Source organism: Wyeomyia smithii, chromosome 1 (genome assembly GCF_029784165.1).
Source record: "Wyeomyia smithii strain HCP4-BCI-WySm-NY-G18 chromosome 1, ASM2978416v1, whole genome shotgun sequence".
In the NCBI taxonomy this organism is placed as follows: domain Eukaryota; kingdom Metazoa; phylum Arthropoda; class Insecta; order Diptera; family Culicidae; genus Wyeomyia; species Wyeomyia smithii.
The window spans coordinates 57726197-57737958 of NC_073694.1; the positions used below are offsets into that span (position 1 = coordinate 57726197).

Genomic DNA, 11762 nt, shown 5'->3' on the forward strand with positions numbered 1-11762 from the left:
TTAGGCCAGAGTTTTGCAATTGTTGCTAGCAAGCTGTCTTTATTAACGCTTATATCTGTATGTAACAATCGGACTAACAACTGGTGGGTATCGTCATAACAAGCCTAGCGGAGGTTGGTTATTTACTGAAACCGTATGTTTTGTAGATAATTGGCTAGATTTTCTAATCGGATAAGTTTAAGCTAGGTTAAATTTTGATTATGTCAGTATTCCTGTAGTTTTTTTTTTCGATATTTGTTAAGTTAGTTTGACGACTTCCTCTAACTTTGCTCCTTGAGAGGAGCCCAGGTAAAGTCCGCTTGATAGGTGTAGTAGCAAAGCCAGTACAATACATTGAAAAAGGTAAACGAAGCGGGAAACATAACCCTGGCAGCTTGGTCGATCAGAGAAACACTGTTCACGTGACGGCTAGCTCCACCTAGTAAATAAATAAGGCCAATCAAAGAAGACAATCAACAAACTGAAGTCATCTCACCTCTGCCGGTGGCCTCGCGCTGTCGCCGACGACGAAACTGATCGTCCCCAAGAAAGCATAACCACAGCTGCTTCCACCGGGGCTCCTTCGGTGGTTCCGTTTGGGTTGTCCGCTCCATCGTCGAAAGGTGGGAAGTCGTTGGTTTGAACATATGCTGCGGATCGTTGTAGATGGGACAGATGAGCGAATTGCGACGCCGGGTGGCCATCAGTCGTTGGGGAGATTCTTGCATCGATGCCGTTTGAGAGCGCATTCCACTGCCGCACCCTCCGTCACTCCCGGCTCCGATAACGTTCAGCCCTATTTCAACCACGTTATCAATGTCTTCCCATTCATCCTCATCCAGAGGAATCTCTCCGCTGCCGACCTGCAAGTAAAGGGATTGCACGAGATATGCTTGAATCATGCATTATGATTGACGGACGGGCTTATCGCGACTGTTATTATGACGAAAACTGCATGAACTACGACTCGTAGTGTTGATAGTTAGGAAGGTCAAGTCCTTGTACACGTGCAATGATGTAGGACTATAAATAGTCAAGAGAAATATTTTCTCGCGTTCGAAGCGATTTGATGCATTTTACTTTCCGCCTTTACAGGATGAAGTTCGTACTACTTGCTGTTCTCATCGTTGGAGTTCTGCTGTCTCTCGGCCAGACTGGCACGGTGGTAAGATATTTGACTTTCTGATCAATGAATCAATTTTATTTCGTCTGTTTTTCAGCTCCCGAGTCGTAAACGAAACGGCGATTCCAAGGAAATAATATGCACCGGAGCGGGATGTACTTTTCCAAAGAAGGATTACGGCCCGGTGGTGACGCCGTTTGTTCCGACTGCTAAACCGCGGATTCGGATGAATATTGTTGCGCCAATTGAAAGTTCATGATAAAAAAGTCCAACCAGAAAAGTGTCTGTTTATGATAGTGAAATTGAAATTTTCGAAACACTAGAACGCAGTTTGTATAAACCAACAAAAAATAAATAATTCTCTATGAAGTGAGTGTTCTAGCAGCTTAATACTAAACAAATAATATCACATCGAATTATAATAATAATAACCCACCTTGGTGAAATAGTGCACACCAGCAAACTCCAGCAGCGTGGCGATACAGTAGATAAAGTTCATCAACAAGAACCAATCGAGGGCCGTTGCGTAGCGCACCTTGGGCAAATCCGTCCGCGAGTCCAGGCTGATCGTCGACAGAGTCAGCACTGTGGTGATTCCAAGCCCCACTCGATCGCTGGTCGCCTCCCGATGAATCCAGAACGAAACCCACGACAGGACGACAATCAGGATGCACGGTACGTACACCTGGATCAAAAAATAACCTGTGTGGCGCTGCAGGTTAAATGAAACATGCAGCACCGAGAATTCGCCCTCGCGTCTAGCAAACGTGTAGTTCTTCTGGTGGAAGCTCATCAGATCGAACTGGCTTAGCGTCATCCCGGGGACAAAGTTTACGGAATCGTCGTCCTGCCATTGGTAAACCAGCTGCTGACGTGAGTACGCGTAGCTACCCAGAACGAGCGGACAGGACTGGCGATCCATTGGGAAGCTACGCAGCTGCATCAAGCAGGAAGCTTTGATTGTCAGCCGCATCGAGTAGAGTATCTCACCGTCCTGGCTCAGTCGGAGCAGTTTGTTCGGTACCGTGATTGTGTGGATGTGCGAATGTTTTCCATTGTAGAAGTACGTGTCCGGGCGCCAGATTCGTTCCAGCATTTTGATGCTCAGTGAAAGGCTCTTGATCGGACCGTGAAAGCTGAGTCGTTTGTCGCGCCAGTACTGCCGGAAGTAGCAGTCCATAGAATAATCCTGAAACAAACAGAAACCTGAACAGTTTCAAACAGAATTGGTTTGTAAGTTTCTAGTTACCATATCTAATTCGGAGACTGGGCCCATACTGCGGATCAGAATATTGGTTTTGACAACGGTAGGGATTCCTAAAACAAACAAAAATTATTCAGTTCTCGTTTAAGAAGTAAAGAAAAAGTTCAGCACACCTTGACCATGCGTTGGCATCTGAGAATTCTCGTAACTTTTGAGCAGATTCTCCAGAATCATCGTTATATTTTTACTCAACATGTCGTCAGCAGCGCTCCGTTTTCTAACTCTTCGAAAGGCGTCATCCTCGAAGATTCTGGCTGAGTTGTTCGTGCGATGTGTAACTGCTACATAATTGCTTGTTTTTGCACGAAAAAGTTCAAACTTTTGAACCATGAGCCGACCCATTTCCATCCCGGCTTCAGAATCACGCCGACGGGGTGCGGTACTGTAGATGTAGTATCGTTGATATTTGTACGCTGGAGGAGGTTGACTCTGGATCGAGGCTATTGCTGCTGAGTCATCCAACGGGGTAACGGAGGTCGTTGCCGATCCGCTTGACATCGAAATGTGCCGCAGCCGACGAGGCTCCGAAAGTCGATCATTTCTTGGAGGTGACTCTGCGCTACGGTATTCCGCAGCGTCATTGTTTTTGTAGTAGAAGGAAGAATTTCGTTGCCTTCGGTTATGAGGTGCGGAGTTTGCTCTGAAACAGATGACAGTTAACTGGCGCCACGTTACAGTGAATAAGAAACTCACCTCGGAATGTAATAGACAAACTTGTGCTTGCGTAGGTGACCAATCGAGATGTTAGCCGCTATGAGAAGTCCATTCTCTAGTGTGTTGTGTTGCTGTACATGACCAACTTTGACCGAGTAGCAAGAGGCTAGCAATATTATCCTGTCAAAAAAGAACAAAATCATTAGGAAAAAGTATTTTCCTTGAAATTGGTACCGAAAACTACTGGTGTATTCAAGAGTCTGAAAGATTTAAAAGAATCTTTTGTGTTAGTTAAGGTTGGTTAATGGCTGCCCGGACGAACACATACGATTCGCATAGATTCTCTAGGATTCCTCACATTGGATTCGTGAGCGTCCTTGAAAAGGATTCCTGAAATAAGAATTCCCAGGAATGCCTTGTATATGGTTCTAGGATTCTTGAATAAGAATCGTGAGTGGGAATCCTCTAGATCGTGTTTGCGATTTCTTTCACGATTCCGTCACCGTGTTAATCGGTACCCTGGGGATTCTTACTCAGGATTCTCTGCGTGTTAGTAAGGGTGGGCAGTGCGTACCATTAGTACACCCGTACTAGTTGGCATAAAATAAACCCCAGAGTGGTCCAAAGCAGAATGCTCAGCAACTCCTATCCCTATCTCCACGTGGTACCGGTATAGAAGGCCTACCTCCGGTTTTTGGAAAACAGCTGAAATTGACCAAATACCACCTCATATGAGTAGTTTCGGAAACAAAATGATGTCCAGAGACCACAAAACGACACCAGAGTAGTGTTCGACATCGGAACGAAAACGTTGGGTCCGCGTTCCGGTCCGGTAAAAAATCGGAACTAGCTTGTTCCGGTCCGATTTGGGTCCGGTCCGATTGGCTCCGTTCCGGTTCCGGTCCGGAGTCCGGTCCGAAGTCCGGGAAGAAAAGTTGCCAGTTTTTTCGAGGGCGTTATTTTAGTAAAAAAAAAAGACTTTTATGCATGTTGAAAAGTGTTTGACTAAATCAATACAGCACAAACTAAGTTTTGTAATTTTTTTCTCTATTTTTTATTATATTTTTTCAATTGAAAAATTTGGAGTGTAGTAACAAAAAGGCTGGTTCTACAATTTTCCTAGTTTTGGAACATTTATTTAAGCCAATAATTTAGTAAAAGTAGCTGCCAGATTTCAGCTATACCTCGATTATATGGACCCTCGATTATACGCACCCTCGATTTTACGTACTTCGATTTTACGCACATTTTACCTCGATTTTATGCACACTTTTTTCAAACACATTTTTAAGTCAAATGTTTTTAATTTTAATTGTACACATTGCAGGTAATATATACATTAGACTTCGTTCCAGAATAAAAGGTTATCCATATACCACGTTTTAGCTTAAATTGGAGTCGGAAGGTAGGAAAGTGATCACGGTCCGTTAAATTTTCCGAGAATTTTTTATATCGTTTGACCACGGAGAGAGAGAGAGAGTGAATTTAGCCAAAATATGTCCACGTAGGATATGGATAGCACCTAATGGAAACTAGAAATTGTTTTATTTCATGTCGTTCAAAAACTGAGGGCCATTGATGAACTGTGTAACACCAAAACAGGAAAGGCACTTTTTAGAAGTGTATAATGAATACGATGAGTTAGATAAGTTCGAATAAAATACATTAATAAATGATTGAGAAAAATTTGGAAAACATGACTCATTTTTGAGATGCTGTTCAAAATGCTATTTTGGGAAAGTATTGATGATCACAAATATTTTCAATCCCAAAACGATGTCTTTTATCGGTGTGACGTTTTCAACAAAGATATAGTTAATAATTCCAAAATAAAAATATACAGTCTAAAATAACTTTTTTTTGGAAAAAAAGTCATAAGAAAATTTAGATATTATTAATCTAATCTAGCTTGTGCTAGTTTTAAAAAAAAAATTTTTTTCATAAAAACTGCAAAAAATTACCTAAACATTGAAACGGTCCAATCATAGAGAAATTAGGAGAAAAAATTTTAGGTAATCTTCTGTAATTTTTACGAAAAATTAAATATCTAAAATATGAGCTTTTTTAGTTGATAATTTTTAATTTTTTTCAACTTATTTTTTAAAAACTATTATTTTTCAGAGTGTTTTTTCGTAAGACAAAATTTTTATCTACAACGTTGTCGAAGACGTCACACTGATCAAACAAACTGTTTTGGCTCTCGAAATATTAGTAATACACTAAAGTCGCTTTTTACGCGGGGGATACGTGCCGCGTAAAAAAAACCGCGTAAACAAAAACCGCGTAAATTCCGGAATCCGCGTAAAAAAACCGCGTAAATTCCGGAATCCGCGTAAAAAAAGCCGCCTTAAAAAAAACCCGAGTAAAAAAAACCGCGTAAAAAGCGACCTTAGTGTAATCATTACCTTCCCATAACAGCATTTTTAAATAGCTTCTCAATAATAAGTCGTGTTCCTAAAAAAAAAATTACCAATAGTACAAAACGGCATCTTTGGCCCATAGAAACGTTTATGCAAAGTTTCAGCCAAATCAAAAATTACAATAAAAATATTGAAACTGGAAAATTTTTTGTGGAACTACTTTGTGCAGCTGAAGGAGTATTTTTTAAATAATCGAGGTGATTTTTCTACCATGCACGATGCATTAGAGAACGTCTAATAATTAGGTAACACAAATAATGCAATTCTTTTTAGGACTTTGATTTTTTTTTGTATGGGCGGTAAAACTTTCCAAACCGTTCACTCTTCGTTCGTGCGTTACGTAATAATTAGATGTACCCTTATATGTTTGTTTGCAAATTTAAAGTTACGGAAATCAATTTTGAGTTATATAAAATATTGAAAATCTTGCTTCGATTTTACGCACAATTCGATTTTACGCACATTTCAAAGACGAGCATGTGCGTAAAATCAAGGTATGCCTGTATTTTCCTACTTAGTCTATTTCTACTTGATGTGACGAGAACCCGTCCCGAAGAAAATTTGTTTACGAGTGGAACACTCGACGTAGAAACATACAGGACGTCTCTTGCCATTTACGACAGGTTCGGAATTCTTTTAGAATTGTCCTGATTGATGAAAAGAAAATAAATAACACAATAAATGAAACAAAAATTATGTATTTTGTAACTCACTTCCCACCAATTTAGCCGATGGCATTCAATTAACGGGGTGGCCAGGCGATTTCAAATTTCAAATTCCCGGTTTTACTCGGTTTTCCCGGTTAGACATTGATGTTTTTCCATAAATATTTAAGTCCAACCACGTTTATTTATTGACACAATTAATTTTGTGAGAGAATCTTGTTTTTAATATCATAATTTCATTTCAAAACTTGAAAAAGGGTTAACTACTTCGGCCAACATCTATTTGCTGTTGGTTTTTTCGAAACATGTAACTTGCAGAAAAAGTCATTCCTTTAAAATTTTCATTATTTCACAGGATATAATTTAGAATCAATTTGTGCTTTATGTTTCACATAAATTTTTAATTTATTTTGAACCGTTCTCTGGAACAATTTTCTGTCATTTTAGACTTACGTAAATCAATTACTGGTTTAATTAAACTGTTTAACTAAAACAATATTTGTAACTTTCTGCACTCTCTGGATGAGATTTGTTGCGTTTTGTAGAACTGATTTCTGCTTTTTCTAACCTTCAATATATATATTTACAAATTTGGAATTTAATTCAAAGTTGTTTTGGCTGCTGTTGAGCTCTGGAAACGACAAATCTTTGAAATCTTTTTCTATCATCCCAAGCCTTGTGAAATTAAGTTAAGCTTTTGTTACGGATTTTGGCCTTTTTCAAAGTGCTTATTTGAAAATAAAATATAAAAATTCATTTTCCACTGATTCTAAATTGAATTTCAAATATGATCTTCTTATTTTTGAGCTAAATAAGAAGATTGGTTTGTGTTTTCTGATTCCGCGTTCTAAATTTCAGAATTTTCAACAAAAATCTATTTAAGAAAACTGAATTTATTACTTTCATTATATCATTGAATTCTTTTCATGTTTTGGTGCATTTATGACTTTAAATTAAAATCTGATTGCTGAATTTTACCGAAGAACTTTAGAAACATTTGAACATATTTTTTATCTTTTTCTAGTCTCTGTAAATGTTTCATGGCAATTGTGAGCTGTACTATGAACAACTGTGTGTATTTCTGTCGTTCAATATATTTTTTCCGTTTTCTTAAGGATCTCTTGAGGCTCAGTTATTGTCTTGACAATATAGAAAGGACTAATTTGATACCATTGTTATTCTTACGTGGTATTGTTCCAGGTTTATTTTAGGAGAATTATTTCCGCTATGGCCCTTATAGTTTTGCCTTTTTTATTTGAAAAATATGTCTTTCGTTGCCTCTGGTTTTTGAAACGCAAATTCTTTAAAATCAATTTCTGGAATTCCTGGCCTCAAGACATTTTCTCAAGCGGATTTAAGCTTAACCCATTACCGGTGGAGAAAAATCAGTTTTTACCTCAAACAATGAACTTTAAACTCTTATTACTAATCAACTATATGCATAATTAACATAAACTGTATTGCATATTTAACATCAATCTACTCTCTAACGATGCTGAATAGTTTCGTCGTGTAAATTTTCAAGTATAATTGTTGAACTCAAATCAAAGTTTGAATGTCAGGTAATGCCATATGGCATCATCCGCCGGGAATGGGTTAGGCTACGATTTTTTTATTTTGGCTTATTTTCTGATGGTCTATTTCTGCCAATATTATGTCAATCACCGACACCCGGGAAAGCGACTCCAACTAGAATCCTAACTAACGACCCGTTGATTAACGGACCGGCGCCAACGGTTTCACTTTCCCATGCGATAGAAGAACCCAGAGATTTTTCGCCTCAGAAAATCTCCGGAGGATTGAATCTAGATCAGTTTTGGTTGATTGTGAGTGGATAATGTCACCACACAACCATCGACACCTATGGCGTTGGGATTCGAACCCAGATCCAGCGTGGTTGGGGGAGGCGTTACTTGTTTTAGGTTTTAGATATTTTTTTTTATCATAGTTTAGCTTTTGCCTATTTAAAATTAACATGTAAAGCCTGATTGGAATCATTGACTTCTCTGGCCTTCGAAATATTTTCTAGTAATTTAAAGTTTTAACCTTCCCAAAGTTTTGTTAGTTTTTGTTGCGATTTGTAACCTAAGATTCAAATTTTGTTACTTTTTAAAGAATATTTTTACATCGATTATGAATAATACGAAACAAACTCAGACATAAATGACATCAGACGTTGATCCTGTAGAGTAGTGGTTGTTTTGATGTTTGATCGCCACTTACTGTCGAAGCCCTAATCCGTGCGAATGAAGGGGAGATAAATTAAAGAAAAACAATCGCAGACAACTGTTAGTGAACAGAACAATTGCGGGGCTAGCGCTAGGATCCTATTGACTCTAACGGTCGTCTCTCTTAGCCGAGATTCTAATGTATGACGACTGGCTTGTTACTCCAGCACCTTACCCCGAGACCAACTATATGGTTCCTTGAGCCTTCCAGTGTTTGTGAGATGACAGAAAATGTATAGCGCGTTGAACTAATACAACAGATCCCAAGCGTGTGAAAATAAATCCGGTCCGATGTCGAACACTACACCAGAGGCCATTTTAAATTCAAAAATAACAACTTCCGGCTTCTAGAAATGAACCAAAATATTATCAAACACCACCCAATATGGGTATTTCCGAAATCAGGATGATGCTGAGAGACAGGAAACCAATCATTTTAAACTTCGAGATAGTGAATAGGGTTTGCAATCCCGGGAACTATTTTCCGGGAAATAGCTTTTCCCGGGATTCCTGGATCCCGGGAACAGAAATATTGATTCCCGGGATCCCGGGATTCCCGAGTTCTGCGAAAGATTTTGTATGATTCACTATAGTTTCTTATGCAATATTGCAATAAAATTAAATACATCAAACTGGTGCGACCTGAAATAAATCATTTAATAAAACTCAAAGTCAGTATAGTATTTCAACGTAAAAATCATCTTCGCATGTTAATGAGTAAGCCTTCAAACGCTCTAAGACTGACTTATTTTGAGTCGTATTGAACTGATTATTTAGTATTCTATCGTTTTCTTCCGGTTTGTCTCCGTCACAGAAAACCACCGAACGGCGAAATAACGGAATAACGTAGTTAATTAAACAAAAATCTTCCTTGAAATCTCACGTTCTAATCAATAATGATATAAACTCCAAAAGGGTTTAAAATGTTGTTCAGTCAATGAAAACTAGATTTGAGACGTAGTTTATTTAAAATAAATCACAATGGCATAGCAAATAGATTTAAATGAATATAAAGGGAATAGGTTTGCTACCGCGCAAAGGCTCCAACACAATGGATACGTTTGCGTTGCGTTGACGTTAATTTGACAGAAAAGGTATGGGCTAACTGTCAAATTGCCGCAAACGCAGCCGCAACGTATCCACTGTGTTTAGGCAATAACACTCAGTTTTCTCTTCAACAAACTGAAAGAATTGGACACCAGTTTTCAATTAGGGGTACTGGGGGTAAGCCCGGCCCCCTAAGAAAAATGATTCTTTAGTAGGACTCGATGGCAAATATTGTTATATTTTTTTCACAGAATCATTGCCCAGATTGTTTTCTACAAGATATGAAAGCTTTCAGTACTTTCAAACTGTTATTTTACAAGGAATAGTGATGTTTTGAAACCAAGATAAAAACGACGTTTAGCAACCAGTGCGGGTGAAACCGGCACCCCTTGGGGGTAACACCGGAACCTAAGTTTGTTCATGAATTTACTCGAATTAACTGAACCAATTTGAATTCGGAAACCCCCAAATAAGCGATCTCACATTTCTGTATGTTACTGTTGAATTTGGTTGTTTTCGGTTAGCTGGTTCTGGGGAGATTGCCGGAACAAGTTCCGGTGAACATTATGTATAAACAATGAAAGAATTTGATACTCGGCAAGCCTATCATGTGGCACTTTAAATCATATTATTAACTAGTTTAATCGAAGCCAGGATCACATTGACCACACCGGAGCATATTCCAAATACCACCGGGAAAGCGGTCAGTTCTGTTACTTGATTCAGTACATTTGACGCTTCTAATAACCCTTGAAATCATTTATAAATCACAGAGGAACTTGAGTGCATGGTTCTTAGTCGATCAATTAATTTATTTAGTAGCGAGACATCGGTATTAGATGAGAAATATGTGTCAGTAATATTCAACTAGCCTCAGACCATGTCGGGCTTACCCCACTCACTGAGTGACGGTGTTACCCCGACAGCACACATTTTTTAAAAAAGAGTATTTCTACAAATTTATCGCTTCAATTTACCTCAGATCGAAATCCTCTGATTGCTAACAATACAGGCAAAAAATTGTAGAGCAACGAAAAATTATTTCATTCTTTTCAAATGAATAAAAGCTTAAGTTCCACTCACGAAAAATTACATCCGTTTACGCATCAGCTGCAGTAGCGTATGTTTTGTCTATTATTTTGACGTTTGACGTTTCACGGTTGCTTCGATGTATCTTAAAATGTCTAAAATATTAAATACCAACACTTCACATGTTCCAAAACACATTCAATTAGCGTTTTCTAGTAAAATCGTAGGGGTGAAGGTCTTACCCTCAGTGCCGGGCTTACCCCCAGTACCCCTAAGTGTAGCAAAAGCTGTAATCAAAAGCAAAAGTATCCTAGAATTCAAACATTAGCGATGATTCAGCAGACTTGAGCAAAGTTTTGCAGAAGGAAATAAAATTTTTGAGCTTAACGGAAAATTGTCAGCGGATCTGAAGCGATTGTTTGACGACATGAATACCCTTAATTCTCCTCTTCTGCAAATATATGCTACAAAAATCGATCACGAATTTTCTATGTTAACTTGAAAATGTTTTGTATTTCATTTGTTTTCTTTTGTTTTTCATGAGGATTTAGAATGGTATTTTAAACAATTTTTTGTTACCTCTTACTGATGAACTTCATTTAAAATATCATTTTGCTAAAGAATTTGTCAGTCCCCGGTTCCCGGGAATTCCCGGAAATGCGATTTTTCATTCCCGTTTCCCGGGAATATTGCAAACCCTAATAGTGAATTCCGGTTTCTGGAAAACAGCACAAATTGACTAAATATTATCTTATATGAGTACTTTCGGAATCGGGATGATGTACAGAGACCTGAGAATGACCCTATTGGCCATTTTGGATATCAAAATAGTGACTTCCGGTTTCTGGATAAAATAAAAAATGGCCGAACACCACCAGAACTGGGTATTTCCGGGATTGGGATGATTCCTATAGATTGGAAAGCACTTCCACACGCCATTTCGAAATTCATGATGGTGACTTCCGGTTCGTCTAGTGTCGTTTTGGGGTCTCTGGTTGGCATCCCGATTACGAAAATACCCATCTTGGGTGGTGTTTGGCTATTTTTCAATCTTTTCCAGAAACCAGAAGTCGCCATTTTTTGATATTCAAAATGCCCGCTACGGTCGTTGTCAGCTCTGGACATTATTTCGATTCCGAAAGTACCCATACATATTTGGTCAATTTTAGCTATTTTCCGGAAACCGAAAGTCACAATTTGCACCAATTTCAAAATGGTGTCTGGAGTTTTTTTTCTAAAGGGGGGGAATGTTTGTAATGATTTGTTTATGTACTAATATCTGTTCAGAATTAATATTTTGTGTTCTGCCACAAATGGTGATATTTCAACACTATTATATATATATATATATAT

General features: G+C 38.3%; 1 protein-coding gene and 1 long non-coding RNA gene across 4 annotated transcripts in view; one reads left to right on the forward strand and one right to left on the reverse strand.

Annotated features, from left to right (window-relative positions):
* Window positions 1-11: 11 nt before the first annotated feature.
* The window catches only part of LOC129717087 (gamma-aminobutyric acid receptor subunit alpha-6), a 60154-nt gene continuing 48403 nt past the window's right edge, over window positions 12-11762 (reverse strand). For all 3 annotated transcript variants that reach the window (XM_055666932.1, XM_055666938.1, XM_055666936.1), the window contains exons 3-8: window positions 3060-3200; window positions 2480-3006; window positions 2352-2419; window positions 1539-2291; window positions 476-842; window positions 12-418 (exon numbers count right to left, since the gene is read on the reverse strand). In XM_055666932.1, coding sequence (XP_055522907.1) covers window positions 261-418; window positions 476-842; window positions 1539-2291; window positions 2352-2419; window positions 2480-3006; window positions 3060-3200 — 2014 coding nt within the window. In that variant the 3' untranslated portion in view covers window positions 12-260. The remainder of the gene's footprint in view (window positions 419-475; window positions 843-1538; window positions 2292-2351; window positions 2420-2479; window positions 3007-3059; window positions 3201-11762) is intronic.
* Window positions 208-1471, forward strand: LOC129717129 (uncharacterized). Its single transcript, XR_008726673.1, has 2 exons — window positions 208-1144; window positions 1200-1471. It is a non-coding gene; the product is annotated as an uncharacterized LOC129717129 (long non-coding RNA).